Source organism: Periophthalmus magnuspinnatus, chromosome 15 (assembly GCF_009829125.3).
Source record: "Periophthalmus magnuspinnatus isolate fPerMag1 chromosome 15, fPerMag1.2.pri, whole genome shotgun sequence".
Classification (NCBI taxonomy): Eukaryota; Metazoa; Chordata; class Actinopteri; order Gobiiformes; family Gobiidae; genus Periophthalmus; species Periophthalmus magnuspinnatus.
This window is the reverse complement of record NC_047140.1, coordinates 23598482-23625069: the sequence shown is the minus strand read 5'-3', so window position 1 is coordinate 23625069 and position 26588 is coordinate 23598482. Positions and strand designations below refer to the sequence as shown.

At 38.4% G+C, this 26588-nt stretch overlaps 1 protein-coding gene across 1 annotated transcript; it reads left to right on the top strand.

The window, feature by feature from the left end:
* The first annotated feature begins 254 nt into the window (after positions 1–254).
* kif16bb (kinesin family member 16Bb) lies at positions 255–26588 on the top strand. Its single transcript, XM_055227507.1, has 19 exons — positions 255–435; positions 517–580; positions 682–786; positions 868–984; positions 1801–1895; positions 3299–3414; positions 3945–4087; positions 4562–4730; positions 5416–5541; positions 5711–5886; positions 5966–6031; positions 6121–6180; positions 11984–12103; positions 12644–12695; positions 12783–12920; positions 17641–17723; positions 19332–19420; positions 23241–23295; positions 24173–26588. Exons 1-19 carry the CDS (start codon positions 389–391, stop codon positions 26243–26245), a joined length of 3894 nt encoding a protein of 1297 aa, XP_055083482.1. The 5' UTR covers positions 255–388; the 3' UTR covers positions 26246–26588.

The following is a 26588-nucleotide window of genomic DNA, read 5'->3' as shown; positions in this document are numbered from 1 at the left end:
CGGAAGTGACGTTGTGATGCATTCACGGGCCATAAATAAAATAAGACATCCGTAGCCTAGTATAAAACCATTACTCTATTAAAATAACCCAATAATTATTAGGCCTGCAATATTTAGATCTATTGCTAAAATGGTGCTTGTCGATGTGTCAAAATTAAACTTGAGCATTTAAAGCGATTTCAGATTATTTTATTTACTTTAGTTTTAGGTGTAGCGTTCACTTACCATATGAGATGTGGAAACTCTTCACAGGTGTGATGATTAGACGTTTTTTGTTTGGGGAGTTGGGGTCAACGCAGGTGGTTGCGCGGCAGAAAAGCTATTTTAAACCAAGAAAGTTCAGAAAAGACATACAAGTTGTTTCTGGTTGTTTTATCTCTAACAAAATATGGCTTCAGTGCGTGTGGCAGTGCGAGTCCGCCCCCTGGAAAAAAGGTAGGAGTTGATCTATTTTGGAAAATCTTTAAAATAAATAAACTAAAACCTTGATATTAAAGATTTTTTTTGCATTTACAGAGGAAAGAATGTGTCTTCAAAAGTTGTTGTTGAAGTGAAAGCAGACAATGTAACTATTTATAAGGTAAAGCTAAAACGGCATTTGTACATTGACATCACATTACATGGCCTAACCAGCATCATAGAAATGGAAATATATATTTGTTTATTTTATTTTTTTTAAAGCCAATAGCCCTCTCTAATCATGGAGAAGAATCCAAGACATTTTCTTTTGACTTTTCCTATGATTCCACTGACCCAAACAGCTCATCATTTGCATCACAAGAAAAGGTAGATTAGATTAAAAAAGGAGAAAATTGCTAGTTTATAAATGATGATATACCTACTGTTTATTTTCTCTACTGATTATAGATTTATAAGGATTTGGGGTCTGGTGTCATCAAAGCTGCATCTGAGGGCTTCAACACCTGTATACTTGCCTATGGACAAACTGGGTCTGGAAAGTCTTATACCATGATGGGCCAGAAGGTAAGCCTTCAGAATTTTCACTTATAAATAAAATAAAATGTACTGTTCGACCTTGTATGGTGTACTGAAATACATCCAACCTTAAATTGGATAAATAAAAATATTCTTTATGCTACAGAAGTTTGCAAACTTTTTACATAGCCTACCGAAGATCTGCTTGCCATGTAACATCATACTAAAATACTTACTTACACTTTGAGTAAATGCGGACTAAACTTGGGGCCAAACTAAGGTTCAAACCAGGACCTCAAAACATTCAGAAAGACACTAAATATAACCACACGTGTTACCTGTAGGTTAGAGAACCATTTTGTAATGTCTTTTATAAATTCAGTCCATTAAACTGTGCAGTTCATCAGATATCTCTCTTCACATTCTTATGCCCGCTGCTGTTTTGAACCAGAAGTGATGAGGGCAGCAGCCAGCAGCTTTTCTCTTCCCCTCGTTCAGCAGGGGAAATCTCATCCAACCAATAAGGTTTCTTATTTTCTGCCCGGAGATTTGTACAAGGTTAACGGCAGAGCTGTTGTCAACAACCCTGATAATTATAAAGGAGTCCTAGTACTTACTATCTGTTAGTTTGTAATTAAAACAAGGGGGCACACTGCTGCTCAAAGTGGAATTGCTTTTATGCTTGGCTGACTCCATATCGGATGAGCTGTGTTAATATTGTTCAGCAGCCCTGTGTTGAGCAATGGTCACATGTCCCCAAATTAGACTGCCATGTGCCTAATAAGAATGAATGAGGGTATTTATTGAAAAGTACACCGTGTACCTGGAGAGCATTTGATAATGGGTTCAATTTTGTGTCTTCAGGGAGATAAAGGTTTGATTCCACGGATTTGTGAAGGCCTGTTCCAGCAGATTGCAGAGAAAAGCAAGAGTGCAGTGTCATTTCATACAGAGGTCAGGTAAGATGGACTTCAGGTAAGGCTGAATACTATCCAGTTGTTGTTGAGGTTTATTGAGTTGAAGTATTTGTTATTTTGTCTATGGTCATAGTATGTGAAAATACTGTGACATTTCAACATAATTGCATAGAAATTAAAACATTTAACACACATTTATAAGTAATTATCTCTATAAACAATTTGTGTACTGGAATAGCAATAATGCATAATGCTTGCTTACTTGTACATTTTATGGTTGAATTTGATGTAATGTTGAATTATTATATACGGTAGTTACTAATATATTTTGTTCTAAATTGTGAAATTTATTTGAAACATGCAATCTATAAAACGCAAGTCATGTCACAAATAATGACATTGCAAGAGCAGTCACAAGTCATATGAAATATATTATACAAAGGCTACAGAGCAGCAAGTTTACATGTCCAAAAAAGAGTGGGAAGGACTATAACATAGTGCAAGGGTGTCAAACACATTTTCACTGAGGGCCACATCACCAAAATGGCTGCTCTTGAAGGGCCAAATGTAAAATAAATCTAACTAATTTTTTAACTTGGTAATTAACTGTTTCTGTATTTATTACTTATTCAACTTACAAATATTGCACATGCTTTTGCCTAGAAGTAAAAATATGTCTGTGTAACTGTGTATCTCCTGATAGATTTTATGACTATCATACCTTTTAATTTACCCTGTCGATGGCCACATAAAATTATGTAGAGGGCCACATTTGGCCCGCAGGCCTTGAGTTTGACACATCAAATTCTAGTTGCTGGAGGTCGGTCTTTAGAGATTGAGTTTATGGGAATTGTGATCTACAACAAATAACAACCTGTTTTAGAGAAAAATGGAGAGAATTATCGGGTGCCTTATTCTCTATGGACTTACTTGTAATCACTAATATGAGTAATATATCGCATTTAGCATATTATCGGTGTTTATGTTTACAGTCAGGACATATGCCTCTGAGCTGACCCTTTTGTGTAGTTCCGCATTGTGCCAAAGAATCTCTGGCAGCTGGATACAGTTGGTGCCTTTCCCGTTACTGTCATGCTTTCATAAATCTTAATTGCTCCCTGCCTCGCATTGTTTTCGACTCAGTACTGTTTTTGTCTTTTCATGCTCACTACGGTATTGATCGACATTTTCTGCCAAAAGCTCCTTTGCATATGTTTGTTTTATTCATTGCCAAGGCACACAGAACAACGCAACCACAATAATTTAGCTCTAAAAACGGTGTCATCTCTTTTCATAGTGAATTGGCTGTAACTCAAGTTTTTTTCCCCCAGTCTGGTGCAGTGTCATCCTCATGAATTGTCAAACGGTTCATTAATGCCTGGGTTTTTAGTATCTTTTGAAAATATAGAAGGAATCTCATTTGCATTTTTCTCTCTTGGCTTAAGCTTTTTGGAGATATACAATGAACGTGTGCAGGATCTTCTCCAAAAGAATTCAACACCCACTGATAAGGGTCCTTTGAAGGTTAGAGAGCACCCGAAGGAAGGACCCTATGTGCAAAGTAAGAAAAAAGTTTAAACTAAGTTTCTTTTTGCCACCAGGGGTCAATCAGTGAAACATCCCTGTTTTAATATCACCCATCCTCTGTATCCTATTCTCACATAAATTTCCTGTCCTCTTTCCCTGGATAATTATACCTGCATCCTACCTGTAGCCCATCTTTAGCATGCATTCATTCATTCTCTCCTTTCAGACTTGACTCTTTTAAGGATGTCACAATATATATTTTTTCCAATTATGATTACTGTAAAAAAGAAACATCACAATTTTCAATTTATTCACGCTTATTGACATCATGACAGAACAATTCAGTGCAACCTTATCCTTCTTTCACATAGTCTAATAGATGAATAATATGTGACATACATACGTTATGAAATGTAACTTTCTTTGGCATAAAATGTTCATGTTAACGGCTACATTTTTGCTTCTAAAATGGTCACACTTATGTTTTATTAATTAATAATCAAACCTTGATGTCCCCATCACCAAAATTGTGTGACTAGTAAAATTGGTTTTCTTTTTTTCAAGATTTGACCAGACATTTGGTGCAAAGTTACAGTGATGTAGAAGAACTGATGTTATTGGGAAATTCAAACCGTACAACTGCCATCACAGATTTGAATGATGCCAGCAGTCGATCTCATGCCATTTTCACCATTAGGTTCACTCGGGTAAGTGCAATGTCAGTGGTAAGGCACTACACTGTTATTCTCCCACTAGCAATTTTTATTTTTTTCGATCACTCTAAAAAGACCAATTAAGCATTCCTGTAAATGTGTGGTTAGTGGTCAAGTATACAAAAAGTTAATAGACGGTAAAATGAATGGGCAGGAATGTCATACCTATTTTTGGAAGATGGCACACAAACTGTAATTTTAATTAGCTGTTTTTGTGCATCATCTAATATGTTGTCTTCCAATTACATTAACTTTTACATATTGCTTATACATAAGTCTTGAGTAATAGTTTCCCCAATATTCTTAATTGGGTTATTTGTACGACTTGGTTATATATTTTGTATTGGTACTCTTACTTGCTAAATCCATTTGTCATAAGTCATTCTTATGTGCAAATTCTTGTTTTTTCCATAACTGTTATTGTTCCTAATGACTAACAGTTGTATGTACCATATTTTCCTGCTCCAGGCCTGGTTTGAGGACTCTCTGCCCTGTGAGACTGTGAGTAAGATCCACCTGGTCGATCTGGCAGGAAGTGAGAGAGCTGATGCCACTCGCGCCACAGGGGCTCGCTTAAAAGAAGGAGCCAACATCAACAAATCCCTCGTCACTCTGGGCTGTGTGATCTCAACTCTCGGTAAACAAATGATGCACTGAAGCCGCATTAATTATTGATTTAGTAAATGCAACACTTCGCAAGACTGCCTGTTGTATTTGTGTCGAAGTGATGTTAATAATTCAGAATATTGTAGTTGTTGGAGTAGACTTTGCCTAGTTTGCACATATTCTGTTCAAATAAGAAGGGACGATGGTGTGGCCTGTAGTTTGGTGAGACTTATTGGCCATTGCAAGTGAGTATATAGAGGAGCACAACCTGAGTTATTTTGCAGTAACATGGGAGACAAATGGCAATCTCATGAAGTATATGAAGAGATATAAAGGAACTGAAAGCAATAGATGGCCTAATATAAGGATCTAATACAAGGTGCATTCAGATATTAAGTTTGAGGTTAAGTGTGAGATATGAGGATGTAGAGATGACTCCTATGTCTATTATATAACTAGTTAATTTATATTTTTATCAAAGAACTCTGTTATCATCTAGTTATTTTACATGTCCACAACAGCTCTTTGCTTTAAATATCTTTCAAACTATATATTATGTCACTCACTAGGGGCTAATATGATGTATTGTATTCTATGACTATGAACTATGGGAAAGAGGATGTAAAGGAGACTTATTCTATTATTTTTTCCCCATGCTGTTATACTCTTTATCATCAAGGCCCCCAAAACTAATTATATTTTGCATGTTTTCAAAGTCCTGTTTCAAAATGTAGTGACAACAAAGAGGAAGAAGATGATCTTCATTCCCTACAGAGACTCTGTGCTAACATGGCTTCTCAAAGACAGCCTGGGTGGGAACTCCAAGACAACTATGATAGCAAGTATGCCTAAAACTGCTGACACACGCATTATCCAAAGTGTATTAAAGGCTCTATAATCTTATCTCCTCGCACAGTTGTTTTTAATGGGAAAAAGACAAAGTTAATCGCTTAATCCTCCTATTTCCATACTACTTGACCTGTCTACTCAACATTTCTTTGACCTTTTTAGCCATTTCCCCTGCTGAAGCAAACTACACAGAGACCTTGAGCACATTGCACTATGCCAACCGCGCTAAAAGCATAGTCAACTCACCAAAAGTGAATGAAGATAACAGCGTAAAGGTGATCAGAGCGCTTCAGGCGGAGATAGAAAGACTCAGGAAGCTCCTTGAAGAAGCCAGTCAGGTGCAGCACATTATAATTATTGTAAAACTAGACCAAGAGCAAGAAATCTACAAAGCATTCAAATGTGTTTATCTCTCAGGTTCCCAAAGGAGAGCAGAATACCTGTGTTCAAGTTGAAGAAAAGTTGCATGAAAATGAGGCAAAGGTGAGTCATCTGTTGCTAATGGAGAAACTGAGAAAGATTTATTTATTTTTGGTAGTAACACTTGTGAACATCTCCCTTATTCCCCTTAGGTAGCTGCTTTGACTAGAGAATGGGCCAGCAAGTGGAATGAATCACACAATATTTTGAAGGTAATATTTTTCAGCTTTTGTCTGTTTAGTAGTTATTTTGTTTTGGCGGCTACCGGTTTTTAAGAAATGGTCTTTGGCACAAAAAAATAACACATTAATTTTTTTCTGAATACTGTGGAGCCCATTATTTAGGGAAATACAGAAATGACTGTCTTATCATTAAAAACATGAAAGTATTATGATGTTAGTAAGTTTGTTAGAAAACAAGTTGACCTTTTAATATTGACTGTAATATCAAAATATTACAGAAATATTGTTTAAAAAAAAAAAAAAAAGCAAACTATTGTTCTCTGGGAATTTTCCTGTCATCATGTTATGGTGGACATCATAATCAGTTGAAGGGGCATTCTGGCCAGGGCACGCTATTGAAACCACTCTGTTAATAATTGATCCTGTCTATTAAAAGTATGTGCTGCTTAACTTGGAGCAACTCCTTTTCTCAGGCAAATCCTGTTCATTGTAGTTAGTACATTTTACCACATGGTGTCACTGCAGGCCTTTCAAACTACAGTCTATTTCACAGTTAGTCACGCAGACATTGAATTTACACAGTAGTTTTATTTTAGAGATGTTTTAAGACGTAGTTGTAGTAAATGGTGTTGAAATGTACGACTGTTTGGGCTAGCAGAAAACTGAACAGACATGGCTCCTTTAACCCAATATGTTTTTCCTAATGCCGGGTTAGGCTAGCAGCAGCCGTGTAAAACCTCGATTGGCCAAAATAAATCTCACGCTTGCCAACTCGGAGCACACTGAATGCGTTTCCACTGTTGAATTTGTGCCCAACTTCCCAAATAACAGCAAATGTCATCTGTTAGAGAGTCATCTTTTCCTGCCAAGTCTCAAGCATTATGCATTGGATTGCAAGATGAGCCAAACCAGAAAATTATTAGGTAGTATCTTTTTGCAGTACATCATATCTCAATAAATCTACCCATTATTTAGCTGTTAATTCTTCAAGTAGACATAATTATGAACGATCATTTATTGATTTGATAATTTAATTTTCATCAGATGTGCTTGCGGACTTGCAATATTAACATGACACATGGATGTTAGCGTTGGTTATGCATGTGGAGTAATTAACATTCAATTTTGCAAGTTATAAATGGCATTTCGTGGCTTGCCAGCTTTTATTCCTCACACCGTATTGGACTCATTAGCAGATGTCAGAGCTCCTAATTAGAAGGTTGTGATTATTGACATATGGCACTTTAATTTCTCACTGTCCGGCATACTAATTGAAATTGCGGTGTTGTAAATTTGTTGGCGAGCATTGATGGCTTTATATTTTGAGTCCAGTGTCAGTTCTGTCTCTCTTTCATTTCTCACTTAGGGTGGTGTGCATCAGAGTGGATACACCTGTTATTAGGCAGATCTGATGTGACAGCCAGACACTAGACCACTGCGATGTCCAGCAGGCGCCCGCTTACATAGTGTTTGATGGATCACGTTATGCAGTTGACATTTATCTTCACTATTTTTGAAAGTGCTATTTCTATGTGACGGTCTACTGATTTTAGTGAGTTTGAGTGTCCAAACTATGGTACGGATACTACTCGTGACCCTGAGTTTAATGGCCATTCTATTGCCATGTTCATTCTTTAAAGGTGCACTATGCAACTTTTGTTGTGGAGGGTCTGCCAGCTACTTGTCTCCATGGAGATCTTATTGCTCTGCCTAAAATGTTTTACAGTAAGGCATTAAACAAATCTATCTTGAATTTATGACATTGTGAAACTAGTGTTTAAAAACAAAACAGAACTTGAAATTATGTGATTGTGTCCGTGTGCATAATGCCATACTGTGAAAGATTCCATTCAAAGTGGTGACCTCTCCATGGAGACAAGTATATGGCAGATTCTTAAACAAAAAATTAACAGTTTACCTTAAGGTTGTGTTATAGGTTCCTTTTTGTCATAGTTTAGTGGTTATGTGTTAGGCTAATTCACAATTTGAAATGGCTGATTTTAGTTATGCAGTGGTTTTTATCTTTATAGAGTCCTTTTTACTATTCTTTCCACTTTTCCTTAATTTATCTGTCTTGTCCTGTGTTGAATAAGGGCCAGATTCATGCAAAACAATTCAATCTTTGTCTCTTTGAGGTCACTTTGAAATGGTAATATTTGCTGAGATTCTACTTAAAATGTACCTTCCATATTCTCTAATTAAAGTGCTGTACATACACTCATAAACATCATCATGTATAATTGTAATGAAATGCATTGTGGCATGAATAAGCTAAAACCGTACTGCGAATGTTAATATAATACCACATGGCAAATTAACATTCAAGATACACATTTCAGCATTTAATTGTAATGCTATGGACGCAAGTTAGGTGATTTTTCTTATAGGTTTGTATTGCGACTATAAAGATGCAAGTTGACCAACTGAAATAAGTAAAATAGTGATTTCTGTATTCAAAGCAAATTTTGGATGCTAAGTTATTCATTGTCAGCTTCCCAGATTGGTTACGGGGCATGTGGGGGAGAGAATGTAATTAATATGAGATGGATTCCAGTGCACCCCCTAACCAGACAGCGCTGGCCGATTCAGAACAAAAAGGTGGGATGAAATGTTTTTATATCCACAGCACAGCCCATCCAGAGGAGGTGCCTTTTTAATGATAAAATGAACAAACCTGTGTGACTTTGATCCTTAATTCTTGTTTTTTTTTTCCCCCAAAACGCTACAATCAGCAAAAAGACAAAAGCTCACCAAAGACTCTAAGCCTTGCTCTGTTGAAAGTAATTTGCTTTACACTGTTAAAATTTATGCATTATGGATCTGCACACAGGCACTGCACAACTTTAGCTAATTCTCATGTCTTTGTTCTATTAAAGGAGCTTTATTCTGCTGTAAATATCAAAGCTAACTTGGTTTAGTTGTAAATAACATTTGAGCAGAAAGACATGCTTTTAATGAGATTACTAGTAATTAAGGCTAGTCGTAAGCCAGCATGCACTCCCAAGTTCCTGCAAAAGAAATAGGTCAAGGTAAAATTAACAGATCCATACACTTCTGTCATAAGACATTTTGAAGGGTGATCTATTGCCACAGAGATATACTGCGATAAAGGATAATATTGAAACAATTTTATGCCACAGACAGAAAACAATAAAGCAGGGTTATGCTAGCAAACCAATATTTAAACATACAGAAACATTCAGACATGAGCTGCAACAAATAGTGAACCAATAATTAATTAGCCTTAGAAGTTAGTTTTTCAACCCCCAACCGTTCAATTTTTTTTGCTTTACAAAAAAAAAAAAAAAAAACTTTTGCAAGGAAAATTTACACATGATAAAGTTGCATGTGTCTTTATGTAGATGGTCTTGCTTTGCCTAGAATGTTTTCATGATGGCTCAGTTTAGGGCTGCAGTTCACTAAAATTCTTCGTCTACAAGACATGTCCTGCAGATCGATTAGTGGACCAAAAAGGGGACATGCAAAACTTGCGTATCTCTATGTATCTGACCCAGACTGCAAGACAAGACTACACCTGCATGGGAGTTCATGCAAAACGGCTGTTTATGCAAAGAAATATTTGTAGGAAACAATGTATTTATAAAAAGATTAGACTTGTGAGTCATGAGTTTAATCTGCCTTTTTACATATAGACACCAAAAAGTACTAAATCTTCAGCTAACTCACTCCCTAACTTCTCCTTTCTGTTGTACCATATAAAACCCTTATAATCCAAATAAAAAAATGACTGGCATTAAACTAATCTAGGGCTGTAGGCATTTAGTTGACTAGACTGGAAGATTCAGTGCAAAGCAATAACAACTCCATGCAGATAAGCAGGTAGGGGACCCTTTCCCAGAAAAGTTGCATACCAAGTGATTACCAAGCATCTACTTGCTCTGTGTATGTCTTTGTCCCCCCCCCCCCCCAACTTGTCACTATTCAGGTTTTACAGATCTATAATTTGGTGTAGATTCTAGCCACCTTTTTTCCCCCAATTAAAATAATTGACAAGATGAATTTATTGAGAAGAGTTTAGCGGTTATTTAAAAATACAAATGCAAAAAGTCAGGTGTCCACTTTGTTATTCTCTTCACAAATTTCCATTTAAATTCCCAGTTAAATGTAGATGATTGCTTTAATGGACGCTTAAATGCTGCAAAATACCAGATGCTTGTTGAGGGCACAGTTAATTGCCGCGTGCTTCAAATTTAAAAGCTGACTTTTTGTCCTAAAATGTTCAGACACTGGAGGTTGCTGTTGGGGACAAGTTTGTCTTTGGTTTGTGCAGAAATAGCAGGATCTCATCTGTTCCTGATGTCTAAGGAAAGTGACATAGTGCATTAATCTGCCAAGTGCCTGTCTGGCTCTAATGAAGTCTGTGAAGGATCCCTTTTAATTAAGTGCAGCACTGGGGTCGATGGCTCTCCCTCCTCATTAGAAAATAAGGATTTCTTCCATTTCACATCTGCCAATGAGTGAGCAGCTCAGGCAGTGGTCATATGCTTAAATCTATACAAAGGGGAGCAGGGAGGAGGGTCAAAAAGTGCCTCCTAGTTTATGCACAGAGCAGTGTCTGAATACCTAATGTCAGAGATTTTCTGCTCTGTCTCCTTGGGAGGTGCTTATGATAATCCGAGCATTAGGCCACCAGCTTAGCAGAAAAGTACCATGGATAGGGCCACTCAAATTTGGGTAACGTCTGGGTCGTGGGGCAGCTTTTACCCTGTTGGAGTAATGGCTGATGTCTTCATTGGTGATCTTGTTAATGAGAAGTTAGTGGGTTGCTTGGTTAAGGGTTTTCAGAATATTAAATGGCAGTATGTTGTTTTTTGGTTTTTTTTCTTAGTACTTTTTTGCAAATAGAAATAACATTCCATGGACAAAAGAAGGTGGTGCCAACAGCAAGTAACAGGTCAGATCTGTGGAGCCTGCGAAATGCACATTTTTGGTAATGAAAAAACACCTGCTTAAAAAAAAAAGATAGAAGTTTAATGTTATTGATTCACCTGGAATGTTCCACAGTATAAGATCTTCATGGAGAACGTTACCCTGTGCAAGTTACCCTATCTGTGTAGTATCTGTGATGGTGATTGGTTAGATTCTACTTTTTTAAACAAACCGCATCAGTAAATTAGGTCCTCAACTGTTTCATATTTCCCAACCAACAAATGACAAGTGTGTGCAAAACCTGTGCAAAGCTGTCATTTTCCATGCCATAGTGTAAATGCTGCTGGAGAAGAAAAAAAAGAAAAGGAAAAAAGTTTATGAATGGGCTAACAATTTGATTAACAATTTGGAAAATGCATTTTTTTTACTAGATGCATATGAAGTTGGAAAATTAATTAAACTGAACTAGAACTGATAAAATGTTTAAACAAACTTTGCTTGACCTTTTGAAAACAAACGCCTTTGAAACCCATTGTAAAAGACAAACCTCTCAAGTTTTGTGTAAACCTGAGCATTTATGAGCCATTCTACTATCCTTATACAGTGTTGATAGTCTTGTATCAATAAAGCCAGTGGAGCGTGGTATCGGAGCACCTGTGTGGGCGGGGGCTTGGTTTCACTCTCTGCTCTCGATGTACAGTTTGCCCCATAATCTGAATGATTTATGGGCCCTGTTTGCCGTTAGCCACTCTGCCGTTTCCTGGCGACACATGGTTGGATCGCTGCTATTCTCTCTGGCCTTCGGGCGAGGAAGAGCAGATCATAAAGAATTCAGTTTTCTGCTGGTTGCTATTAAATGTCCATCAGCATTTTTGTTTTATATTGTGTGCCATTTTTATCTATGGGATATATTAGTGATTTGATGTACTTCTTTGTCTCACAGGAGGAGACGGTGGCTCTTAGGAAGAGGAGAAGTGGTGTGGTCTTGGACTGTCAGTTACCACACCTTATCGGCATTGATGAAGATCTGCTGGGTTCTGGCATCATCCTCTACTATCTAAAAGTAATGCACAGATTAAATGTAACATAATGACCTCCTTTGCAATATTGTGCATATACACTCATCGCAACATACATCAAAATTGCACTGTGTCCTTATTGCACTATTCCAGCATTAAATGTTGTTTGGATCCTGTGAAAGTAGTTAAGTAGATTTAAAAACAGTTTTTACTCATCAGAACACATCTTTTATTGCCTGCTGCTGGTTCAGGACTAAGCCTTCATTGGACAACATTTGAGACTAATAGCAATACAAACTGGGTTCACAGCACAAGAACGTCAATTTTGATAAGATAACTAAACAACTACGTTCAGAGTATCACAATTTACCCCTTATCAGACTCCACATGATCTATTAAAGTTGCATACATGTACATACATCTTAGAGGGCAAACCTGTTCCTTGCAGCCCAATAGATCCTTCACCAATGCCATACTACAGAAATCATTTGTATGTGTATATTGCTTAAGAACCTATTAATTTGGAAAAATTTAGTGCTTGCTTGTGACCTCTGACAAAAGTTCATGAACTCTTATCTTTACAGGAGGGTCAAACTACAATTGGGAGCAATGAAGCATTATGTGGTCAGGATATTGGTAAGTTGGGGCGGCTTTAACAAATTGTGCAGGTTTAGCTTTTATTTCCCCAGGTCCCCGTAAAACCTCTTTGTGCTTATTGTACAGTGCTGCAAGGGCCCGGGATTCTTGGAGAACACTGCAAGCTGCTAAACAAAGATGGCGCTGTTACTTTAACTCCTCACGATGGTGCCTTATGTTTGGTCAATGGATCAGTTGTTACTGCTCCCTGCCAGCTGACTCAGGGTAAGTACTTTGTCAAAGTAGTTTTGTTAATGTACCTTCAGTTTTTCTTCCTACAAAATCAAAATTAGTATGAGCTATTTAATGACTTGAGAGCAGTCACAGAGTATATTGTTTGGGTAAATTCAGTCAACCTTTTTGATCCAGGCAAGCAGAAGTGAATTGTTTTGAGACAGGACTAAGACTTTAAACAAAAAAAGTCATATAAATAATCATTGTGCAACATTAATTGCTAAACGAGACAATATGGTCCGTCCTGGTCTGAGTTCTTTTATATTCTTAAGCTTGTTTTGTTTTAAATTCTTTGTCCACCACTTTAACCCTCTTCCTTAGACTATCGAAACACACTGTTATTCTGGAAATGAAATGTCTGCTCCTCTATAAGTTCTATAATAGAGTCCTTTTCCTAAGCTCACAATCGTTTAGCCGCTGGTGGTACGCTGTGGCACTTTTTCCTTTTGAAGAAATAACATGAGATCACTGCATTACATCTACAAATGAAGTCCACTTTATTCCCCTGGTTTCCCCACAGCAGCTGGAGTGGACTCTGCACACTCCACAGGGCAGATGCCATTTCTCTTACTAAACATTTTGAAGGGCACCAGGGTCCGAACAAAGCCTCAGACAAAGCCCCGGGCCCTCCATTTTAATTGGCAGATGGAGTTGATATGACGACAGGTTTGAAGTGGGCCAGAGCTTTAACCTTTTAAAGGACATGGGCGAGCCGAGCTAAAACTCCCCTGAGTCTGGAGTCTGCATGTCACTATCCAAAACTGCTTTCATCTATTTCAAGTTCAACTATTTTTTTGTGAAACTTATTTGAAATGAGTCTTTTTAATAATGATATTATAATGCTGGATTTCAGAATTATGAAAAATGATGACCATTGCCAGAGCAATTAAAACATTTAAAAGTAAATATTATACCTTTTTGAATGGGAAAAGGTCCTCAGTGTTACACATAACAGGAAGCTGAAACCCACGAATATCCTATTTAATAGTCCATGAAGATGGGGGCAACTAAAATGGATGTTGAGAATTTTTTCATGTAATAGTTTGACTCTAGTACCCAATAGAAATGATCAAGTTCAGCATTTTCCTCTTCATTACGCCTGATAGGTCGTCAGAGCCAGTGTACCCTATTTGGTTGTTTTCAGATTTTCAAATGTGATGATTTCATACACCCAGTTATAATAAACATCATAAAAACTATACATGTTGAATAATGCTTCGAGATGGTACAAATTACAATACACAAAAATGTTCTATGTATTTATTTTGGATGCAAATTGTTTTGGTAAAGAAAAATGCCAATCTACAGTGAAATTATACTGATATTGATTAACAGATGGAGAAACAAAATAATGTGCCTCATTCACTTTGCACTGCTAAACTACTAAAAAAAACATGGCCAAGACAAGGAAAATTCAATTACATATCCAATTTCTTATTTATTTTTTTTACTTTTAACATGTAAAAACACAGTTGCTCCAGGCTGTAGCACGGTGCACAACCACACTGCGGTTTCTTTTACCATTTCAATTTATCCAATATCTCTGTCAGAAATTGCTGCATCTGAGGCTATTTTCTTGAACAAATGATAGTAATTTCCAGTTCTACAGCTGCTTGGATCCATCACACGCTGCCCTCTCCGCTCCTTTGTCACTCGTCAGAAGTCATTAGTAGTAGCTAGATTAGTATTTGGTGCACAGCGGAGATGAGGAGCAGACCAGGGGAGTTGGAAGGAAAAAAAAAAAATCTAGATATAGCGGTACGAGACATGATCCGATATATAAAGTCTAATATAACTTCAATATCAGAGGTTCACAAGTTTGCCCCAAATCCTCTCAGTCTAGGTCACTGCCAATCACTCTGAGAATTGTTCTTTGTACCGTTTCAGTCGCAGAATAAAACTTGCTCTAACGTTTTTGAAATTTGCCAAGTTTGATGCAATGCAATCCCGACAGTATGTATGACGGCCATTGGCTGCATTACTTGTCACACACAACAGTTTTGCCCATTTTAACATCTGAATACTATTGCTATTTGGACCCCAATTTTGAGGTATTCTGTATTTGTACTGTTTATAATATTGCTCATATTTGCTCAAATGGCAGTTGTAAAGTAAAACAATACTGAGTCAAATATTAAGTATAAAATTACTGTATTACTATTATATAGTGGGGCAAACAAGTATTTAGTCAGCCACCAATTGTGCAAGTTCTGCCACTTAAAGATGAGAGAGGCCTATAATTTTCATCATAGGGTACACTTCAACTATGACACAAAATGAGAAAAAAAATCCATAAAATCATTGTCTGAGTTTTAAAGAATTTATTTGCAAATTTCGGTGGAAAATAAGTATTTGCTTAATAACAAAGTTCATCTCAATATTTTTTATATACCCTTTGTTTCTGCAAGTCTCCACAAGGTTTTCACACACTGTTACTGGTAGTTTGGCCTCCATGCAGATCTCCGCAGTGATGTTTTGGGGTTGTTGCTGGGCAACACAGACTTTCAACTCCTTCCAAAAATTTTCTATAGGGTTGATATCTGGAGACTGGCTACTCTTGGACCTTCAAATGCTTCTTACGAAGCCACTCCTATGTGGCCCGGGTGGTGTGTTTGGGATCATTGTTATGCTGAAAGACCCAGACACTTTTCATCTTCAATGCCCTTGCTGATGGAAGGGGGTTTTCACTCAAAATCTCTCAATACATGGCCCCATTCATTCTTTCCTTTACACAGATCAGTCGTCCTGGTTCCTTTGCAGAAAAACTGCCCCAAAGCATGTTGTTTCCATCCCCATCCTTCACAGTAGGTATGGTGTCCTTTGGATGCAACTCGGCATTCCTCCAAACACAACAAGTTGATTTCTTACGAAAAAGTTCATCTGACCATATGACATTCTCCCAGTCCTCTTCTGGATCATCCAAATGCTCTCAATTAAACTTCAGACGGGCCTGTACATGCACTGGCTTAAGAAGGGGGACACGTCTGGCACTGCAGGATTTGAGTCCCTGGTGGCGTAGTGTGTTACTGATGGTAGCCTTTCTTACTTTGGTCCCTCTCTGCAGGTCATTCACTAGGTCCCCCCCATGTGGTTCTGGGATTTTTGCTCACCGTTCTTGTGATCGTTTTGACCCCATGGGGTGACGTCTTGCGTGGAGCCCTAGATCGAGGGAGATTATCAGTGGTCTTGTATGTCTTCTATTTTCTAATAATTGCTCCCACAGTTGATTTCTTCACACGAAGCTGCTTACTTATTGCAGATTCAGTCTTCCCAGCCTGGTACAGGTCTACAGTTTTGTTTCTGGTGTCCTTTGACAGCTCTTTGGTCTTGTCCACAACCTCAAACCGTCGACTCCAAACTCCACTGTGGCCAAGTGTCTTTTATACTGATAACAAGTTCAAACAGGTGCCATTAATACAGGTAAGGAGTGGAGGACAGAGGAGCCTCTTAAAGAAGTGACAGGTCTGTGAGAGCTAGAAATCTTGCTTGTTTGTAGGTGACCAAATACTTATTTTACCAAGGAATTTACCAATTAAAAATCCTACAATGTGATTTCCTGGATTCTTTCCCCCATTCTGTCTCTCATAGTTGAAGTGTATCTATGATGAAAATTATAGGCCTCTCTCATCTTTTTAAGTGGGAAAACATGGACAATTGGTGGTTGACTAAATACTTTTTTGCCCCAACCTCTATCCCTACTCATGTTGCCACTAAAAGTGGTAGTTTGGGTGTTTGGTTCAAATCTTAAAATGGTATGAACAGTTCTCAGTGATCAAAGACACTAGCTTTACTAACAAAACGACAAATTATAAAGGTGGATGTAAAACATGTTCTTCAGCTAAACTCAGACAACACTGAAGTCATTGTCTTTGCTGCCACTTTCTTTGTTTCTGTGTGCCAGTCACCTCCACTCTCTCTCTCTGGGCCTTTATTATTACCCATTATTAGTTTTCTAGCCTGATTTGGACTCGGACTTGAACTTTAACAGCCACATCAGATTAATAGCATCTGCAGCTTTTTACCATCTAAAACAGTGCAAAAATCAAAGGTATGCTGTTTTAACCAGACTTTGAGCCACAAGAACCCAGTGCAGAAACGCATGGGTAAGTCGCTCTGAGAATAGACTTTAAAGCAGCTCTGCTTGTGTACTAGTCTCTCCGTGGCCTAGCACCAAAGTATTTCTACCTGTGCCATATGAACCATCTTGCACTCTGAGGACCTCAGGGACTGGCCCAAGATTAAACATGGAGAATCAGTGTTTTAGTTTTATGCAGTTAAAATTTGGAACACTCTTCCTGAAGATGTGAGACAGGCCTCTATTCTGACAAGGTTTTAAATCTCAGCTCAAATTGGGTCTGTGTAGCTGTGCATATGACTGAAAGGTTTTTATTCTAAACTCCCAATAAAATCTACATTAAAAAATTTAATGTACATTTTATTGTGACTTAATTAACTAAAATTGCAATGCAAACAAAAACATGTCTTTCTTATTCTGTAAAGCACTTTGACTTTGTGTATGAATTGTGCTAAACAAAAAACTGTCATAGACCCTCTGCTTGAAAGCTACCTAGTGCACCTTGAAGTAGAATTCATACTAGTTTATCCTTCTCCCACAATGAATGAGTAGTATGAAGAAGTTGTGGATCATTTTTAACATGTATGCTCTATACCAAAGAATTTACCATCTCAATATGTTTTCTCTTCTCTCTAGGGTCCATTATACAACTTGGAAAAGATGCCATGTTTCGTTTTAACCACCCGACTGAGGCTGCCTTCCTCAGAGAGAAGCAGCAGGTAAGGCCAATGGAACAATACTGTTTATACTGTTTTAAATGAGTACAATATGTTTCTTGTTTAGTAATAGTCAACATCATGCTCTTTGTTTCCATAACTACAGCTCCTCACTCATTCACGCTTCATTGCACAGTCTCATCCACACAGGCCCAGCTCTGCTTTAAAACAAAAACACCTGCTAACATGTTGCTCTATGCCAGTTTTTCTGTTTAGTGTGAATCTTTCTGTTTATAATTAGGTGGTTCCTCCATCAGTTGTGTACTTCATGCAAAATTCAATGGTATATTGTTTCCTCTAAAATGAATTCCAGGTGCACTACCTTTCATTGCTACAGTTTTTATCCATTTGTTAAAAATTCTCTTGGCATAGTATTTTCATACTGGGTTTCAGGTGAGAGTCAAGACTTTGCTGATGTTTCAGAATAATATGAAAGTGTGTGTTAAAGGTGCCCTATGAACCTTTCTGGAGGGGAGTGTACCACCCAACTGTCTCCATGGAGGTTTTATTGCTTTACCTGGAATATTCAACAGTATCACATCTAACATACTTATTTTGAATTTATTCACTGTGTTTTCATTGCTCAAAAAACCTTGAACAACATACATTCTGGCTCTCCACAAATTTCTCCATATATATGATACCATAGTAGCAGTTGGCCAAAGTGCCATACACATCATAAAAGACTGTGGCAAACATACAAAAAGCTAACAAGGAACAGTGTACACTACGATGATAAGTTTAAGATCATGGTGTGGGACATTCCAGGCAAAACTAAACTTTCCATGGAAACAAGCAGGTGGCGGGAGCTCCACCTAAGAAGTGACATGGTGCACCTGTAAATCGTAATTTTATGCAGAAAATTCTTACTTGTATTTCAAGGGTTCCAAATAATTTTCTTTGTGGCACACCACATGTTAATATGATGGATAATACTGCTGTACTAATATCATTATTTGCATGACAAATGTTTATTTAGTCCAGGTGGTGGCGGAAACATGCCACCTGTGTCTGTGTACAAACCTCAGGTTGAATGAACATTGTACTGTGCATGTTTGCATGTGCTCAAGATGAATATTGACTCTACTTTTATATAAAGTAATGACATTCAGACTTAAACTTAAGATTGATCCATTTCATAGATTGTTATTGCTTGCATCACATTGTCATTTTATAAAACTACCATAATTAATAAAATTATCCTAACTCTGAAAGTTGGGCTGTTATTGATCACTAAAATGACAAAATAACAACAGAGTGACTTGAGTAGGCTCTTGAAGATTAACAAAAAAAATAGGCATAATGTAGATGTACAGACATGGGGCAGCTAATATTAAGATACTTAAAATGCAGGTTTTTGTTGTCATATAGTGAGTCTCTGGGGCTGCTACTACACTCGCTTATGGAAATGATCAGGTTACACATTTGTGAGTTCATCTTTTGGATATTTCATGGCAATATCCAAAAGATGAACTCACTGGCAATATAACATCACTTTCTACAATTTGAATAGCACTAATTTTTAGGTAGTGAACATTTCTTTAAAGTCTGTATATTTGATGTACATATTTCTCCATTTCCAACCCTTGGCCCTGTCTCCTTGTGTTACAGAGCGGACTGCTGTCGGCCGTCAGCCTGTCTCTCACGGACACGTCCAAATCTGCAGAGAGCCTGTCCAAGGTGATGCTGCAGGGACCAGGGTAAGACTTGGATTGGATTTCACTCTGCTCCTTTTGCCCCAGGTTTTTACAGGTCAAGGACTGGTCTCTAGTAACTTTGGAGAAATTTATGGCAGACTACTCTCTGCTTGGGTTGTGCAACATGTCGATCAATCACAATGTGTTATTTTTTTCAATTCTTAAAGGTGCTATACCTCTTAAAAACATGAAAAACAGAATTGGTTTGTTTTCAACTTTTTGCAGTGGTCCAAAGTTATTGCTCACTTACATTATGCATTCCAAGCATCCTGATTATTCACCACATTGAGTCTATAAGTATTTTTCTTCTTGATCAAAAGACCCACGTGTATCAATGACCATCAGAAATGGCAACTTTTCTTTAAAAATGACTTTTAAAAACAAATTGGAAATGTGTAGAATCTACAGGATATCAGTGTTCTTTGTATCAAGTTTATTTTATACAATTCTGAATTTGTGGGAAACTTGTGATAAACCAAGCCAACTTTTTTCAATCATTTGAAACAATCACCTTCTCAAAAGCATTACAAATCCACCTTATTTTGTTGTTCTAATAGATTCTATCAAAACCATTTTCAATTGAACTGCAGAAATTGCCTTTTGGATTTCATAAAACCGTTGAGTGAGAAAATCAGTGAAACAAACCTGATACAAACTAGAGTTTACGGAGTATAAAGCACTTAACCAAATGCAGTCTTTTCAGTACAGTCATCTCAAACTCAGGACTCAATTGTTGGGAGCAATTGTCACTTGATTGTTGTAGTTGTTTAAATAATTGCTATTTGAGAGTCAATCAAAATGTCTTCAATTCAATAGCATCTGTCTACTCTTAAGTTTTTCCTGTCTGCTGCAATAGTCTGTGAAGTCTGCAGAGCTCAATGTTAATGTGACATTTTATCTCCTGTCAGATTTTAAGAGCAGCTATCGATTTGTCAGTTTCTCCTCTCATTGGACAAGTCCCAAAATTCAATCTGCCCTCTTGTTATTTACCACAGCCTCAAGTGGTGACCAATTTCAGACCTAGAGCCTTTTAGATCTGATAATGTTGTTTTACAGCATCTGTTTGGTGTACAATTTTCTCTCCATTGCTGTGTTCATTGTGTTCAGGGGATTTGAGACCTCTATCCCTGATGGCCTGACATGGCATAGTGTGGATACAAAAGTACATTTATCTGCACAATGTATAGGCTCAGTGCAAAGATGTTATCTTTAACTACACTGGCACTATCTTTATCCTGTTTCCCAAGGCTGGAGCAGGGGCAGAATTACTTTATTTTTTGGAGATTTATTGATATATTCCTCTCAATACTAACAATTGACACAACATATAAAACCAATGTTTTCCGTTTTAATCTTTGATCCACATATTTAGTGACTGTTTGCACAGATATCTTTTAGTTTTCATTTTCTCTTTTACAGTTTGTGGAGTATAAATGTCACTTATTTACTATATTTCATTTTTAAGTAATCTTTTTTTGAACAATTTTGGATGTTTATGACAATACATTGAGCAATTATTTTTAATTTATATATAAAAGCATGTGGTCTTACAATGGTCATTTTTTCCTATCTAGCTATGATACAACTTTTTTTTTTTTTTTTAATTTTGTTAGATTACATTTATTAGAAAAAAAGTTACTACCATATACCTATTTGAGTTGGAGGGGCAGAGCTACAGAGAGGCCAAAACTTGATGGTTAACACTCACTAGACAGTCTGATGTATCTGAGCCACTTTTCCCAAAACAGCCCCCCTTTTCCATCGCCTTCGCTCAACTCCACACAGCTCTGACAGTCCCCTCAGCGTGGACCCTCCCCAGGCCCTCTGACCACAGCAGCCTGTTATGAGCTCTCTCTTCGGGGAGCTCTTCAGTAACTCAGCCCTCAGTTCAGTGCAGCAGCCACTGAACCTGCTGGAGCTCTGGGTGTTTTCATACACTTACCCACTGGCAGAGCTACAGCCAAAACAAATCATGAATTATTCAAGCAAATCTCAATGTCACCACAACCTCACACGTTTTAGAAAGTACTTGAGGCAATTAAGTAATGTATTTTTTATGAATCTCACACTGACCTTTGAACCTTCATGAACAAACAAGTTTTCTTTGCAGCTCACAACCCTAAATCACAACGGTTAATACGTTTGGCATAATTACCAACTGTGATTGCAAATGAAAATGTGTATTCAGCCCAATGATTTTTTTTTTAATTTTTTTTTTTTTTTGAAAATATTTGTAAAAAGTTTACCCATCATGTTTTCCTACTGTCATGTAAAGGGGGATGGAACGTATGTGCAGCCTTAGCCCGCAGGGGCAGCAGTGGCAGCAGGACGATCGAGAAGTGAGCAATAGCAGTGTAGATATTAAAGGATTTGAGAGTGGAAACAGCAGGGACCCTCTTTATCTGAAAGCAGAGGCTTCACAGGGGGTGCAGACTGAAGAGCCGGGCACCGGGTGAGTTTGAGAGAGTCTGGCCCTCCTCAGAATTTCATAATAAATTTGTTGTGTATTTACTGTTTGCACAGTAAGATCTCTGTAAACTAAAGTGCACAAAGTAGCCCAAAAAAGTATTGCTTAAATGCTTTTCTAATATTAAACTGGTACTTAAATTCTCGTGGAACAAAAAGGTTTTAGAACCTCCACCTAAGAACTTATCTGCCTAGAATGTTCCCCAGAATGGCAACTTGGCAATTTTACATGGAAGTAAGTGTGTGACTAAAATATTTTTTTGTTTTTTTGTAACAAGCAAGTGATGGACCCTACACCACAAAACATACACCTTTTAATGAAGTACTGAATTGGAAAATTGGACAAAATCTGATATGTTTGATACATACACACACACACAACATAAAGCTTGAAACAAATACTTGGATAACAAGAGAAGGCTTTAGTTGCAAAAACCTTGTCTTATATTAAAGCTACACTTCATTTACTGTTACTAAACTAAATAATACAATTGCTCATTCTCTGGTCTGTATCATTTACACTGATAGAATATTCACTGGTATGGGATTCTCAGACAGGTGACTAGACAAACACTATACAGAACATCCTTTTCTCATCCTAAAAATCCTTTAATCGCTGTCTGGACCTGTGTGGCGTCCCTCTTGTTGATGCCGTGAATGGCTGACTGCCTCGGACCGTCTCTCAACCTGCTGCAGCACAAAGCCTCGTCTAAGCCGCTGTTTACAGTCAGAAATCGTACAACGCTTCCTGTTCCCTCGTCAAGAGTGCTCAGTATTGTATGCAAATCCTCAAATCAACATGCACAGATTCTATTTAATTTCACAGCTAGCTGAGTGACGCTAATCTCATCCAACCGTTTGCGCTTCTCAAATCTAATGGTGGCTTTTGCTAAAGTTTGGGCAGCAGTTAAGTCGTTTTAGAACTGTTTGGTTTTTCACACACTTACCAAAGCAAAGGTAGCTTTTGTTAACTACAACTAGCATCATTACATACATGTCTCCTATCATGGCCTTAGAAGAAGATGCATTTGCCAAAACAGTCTTTAAATAAACAAAAGTGCTATAGATCAACCCCATCAACTGCTGTGCCACTGTGCAAATGCATTTATCACTCTACACTCTGAACACCAGCTCTAGTAGTTGGCCTTTTAAAATCAGTTGGTTTAAGATTTTACGTTTGAATTCGATAAGGTCCCAACCTCAACATTAACTTTTGGCAACAGTTGGAGTGAATACCATAAGACAACAATACACTGTCACAAAAAACAAAATCCCTGATGGTGAACTTGGACTTTTTTAATATCTTGATGTGATGGCTGATCAATAAATGGCTGCACCTTGTTTTATGTGTTTTCAGAGCAGTGAATGCGTCTTTGGATTCAAGCTACTCAATAGAGAGGCCTGTTACCAATGTATGTATCCCTATGTCTCCAGCTGCAGTATTTGTAAAAAATGTGAAGTAGTTATTATTCAAAGATGTCGCCATGAACAGCAGGCCCAGTCCCTCATGTCTTTACAGAAAATGGCAAATGTCAATACATTTCCCTCTTCCAGCCAAGTCCAATACAGACTTTTATGAGCCATGAAATGCTCTTTCCCCAGGCTTATTATGTTTGTTTATTATGCACATACTTAAACCCAGTTATACGCTCCTGCGGGGGTTTCACTTAGGATGATGGACACACTGCTATGAGACAATCCTACAGAGTTTAAAAATATGGCTTTTGCCCCTTTTTAGCCGTGTTTTAGTCCTGGTTTAGGATTCTAATTTTGATCCTTGAACTTTGTCCACATTCTATGTTATAATTAATTTCTAACATAATAAAGGCAACAGTGAGCATTGTTATTTTAATTTGGCCAGGTTTTAATGTCATAATTATTGTGGTAAAAATCAACATAACTTCATAATAATCATGATTACTGACAGTGGCCCATAACAAAACAGTGAAATACATTATTTTCTTTTCATATTGGTCACACAGTACTAGGAAAATACAGACCTTTATATCAAGCTGTAATATTCAGAAAGTTAGATTTCATAAACAGACTGATGAAAAAAGTACTTTAAACATATCTTTACTTTTGTGATTGAATTGGAATGACTTGACTTCTAAAATTCTCATGATTATTTGTAATAGGGGTGTCAATATTATGCCTCAGGGCACAATATAATTGTATAAACTGAAAACAAATTGTTGGATCCCATTTTAACACAAAAAATAGTACAAAAAAACAAGCTGTGTTGTATTTACAGAACTTTTCTTGTTTCTCTTGCAAAATGCTAACTAGGCCACACCTGTAAAAAGTGCTGTCCCTCATTCAGTGGATGGAGAGGCGCATCAGGGCGGAGTACGCACCCGGGACCGCCCTGAGCTGGAGGGGGACTGGTGTCATAAATCAGGGCCAGAGCTCACGTCGGAGGGTCTGCGGAGGGGAGTGTGCTGTGGGGGAGAGCTGCGGTCAGGGGATGCCAGCCTGCAGCAGACGAGTGTCCCGGGCCGAGGTGATGGATGTGCCACTGGGCCAGTAGGGAGCGCTAACGAGATCCAAGAAGTCACGGCTCACTGCAACGAGGGGAGACGAGACTCAGGTGGGAACTCATTATCCGACGTATCCCACCTGCTGAGTGCTGAAGGAGGCAAGTCCGCACCCGTCCCGCCACAAGCCAGCACGCTCAGTTCTCATTCTGAATTCGACAAAACACCTCTCAGCAGTCAGGCTGTTAGCTGTCCTACCAATGAAGCCACCACACGGGAGCAGTCTTTCTATAGAGAGATGGATGGAGATGGGGGGCTAGAGGGGGACCTGGAAGTGAGGGCAAAACCGTACCCAGGAATAGGTTTGGGATCTTTGGTCAACAGGGTGTCCTGGATTGTACAAGGCGCAAGTCGGTGTATTTTGAATTCTTCCATTGTGTTACAGCACGCACTAGAGCAGAGGCTATATCCTGTTAGTGTGGGTTGGCCCAGTCATGTAGTCTCTATGATAAAGGACAGCAAAGTCATTTCACTGGTTAAAGATGGCTATATTACACCTCTATTTAGTGATATACGGATGCTTTCAGTGGTAAAAGAGCTGCCCTTCTTTCAACACGTTCAGTTTGACATGAGGAAGTACTTTCAGGCAATGAGTCCAATAAAAATCCAAGAATGCTCCAAGAATTGTGCTAATCTGATTTTTACTGCCCCAGAAAAGCACATTGAGGATACAAGTGATGACTCTAAAACCACTTTGAATAGTAATTTGCTACAAGATCATGACCAAGCTGATGAAGTGAAGTTAAAAGAGATTATGCAACCCAGATGTAAGGCAGATGAGGACCAAGCACACAATATTACATCAGTATTGTGGCGTAAAGATGCCAGTATCTTCTTTCAGTCCTTAATAACTTTCCCTGACTCACTGGTGAAGTTACAGTCGTCTCACTCAGACCTGGGAGCTGTGCTACAGTCCATCATTCCTCATTCACTGTTCACATCACAAAAGATTGTTGCTCTTTTCTGGTTGGAAGCATCTAAAAGAAGTGAACCGAAGGCTGTCCCAGCTCTGCTGATATTGATGGAGGCTAGTGTGTACACGGTCACTGATCACTGTGGAGCTCTGGAGGTGTTTTATCAGCTGCCTCTGGCTCAAGTCAAAGAGCTGCACGTTGGCTTTGCAGGCCATACTCTGAGCCTATTGGGCCCCACAGAGGAGCGTGACCTGGGACTCTACACCTACAGCCAGTCCCTCACCAGAGAGCTGTGTGGAGCAGTATTCCGGCTCCTGTGTCCTTTAGACAGGAGTGTATGTGAGCACCCTCTACTCCGTGCGGACCTCATGGACATGTCTCTAAAGTGGCAGGCTCTTGTACCAGATCTATTGCTGGACACAGGTTTGAGGGTGCTCTGTCATTTCCAGAGGAGCCTGGCTGATCTGATATACCTGCTTCACTGTAACACCATCCTAGAGGGGAGGATTCTGGGAGAGGTGCGTCTGTGTTTCTACTGCTGTGTGGGGATATGGTTCCCCTCTAAACGGAGGCTGGTAGGACAGCTGTTTGTCACAGGCACACACATTGGGCTTGTCCAAGAGGACATAGTCTTCCCTCCTTTCCAGTCCGTCCCCCCCGAGCCGTCCCGACTGCACTTTCACAGTCTGAGCGTGCGTCGCCTTGGTGACGTGCGCGGGGTAGTGGTGCATGAGGAGGACTCGCGCGGAGCTGTCACTGTGGATGTAATCTTAGCAAATGTGAAGGCCAGAGGTCACCCTGAGCGCGAGACAGGCTGTGCACATCCATCGTCACATGCACAAGTGTGGAAATTAACTTTGAGCTGCTCCGCCGAGGCCGCCCGCCTGATTAATCACTTGTCAAACGTTTGATCAAGGGCTGAACAGCAGTAATGAAGAGCCCACTGTGAAAACTCTGAGCGCAAAGCATGGCAAAAGTGCACTTGAACCAGGCCAGGACAGAAATGAGAATTATTCCAAACTTTTTTTTGATTATGAATCCATTTTGGATAAGTTGATTCAGTTTAAATATTTAGTAAAAATGTATTATTTTCAGAAGATTGAGGTTTAAATACTTTTAAATGTTGTAAAAGATTTCAGTGTGGTGTTGTATTTTAAGAGTTTTTACAAAATTGTGTTTTTGATTGAGATGGTTTATATGTTTATATTAAAATGTTATTTTATCACTAATTAAATAAAAAAAAACTTGAATTGT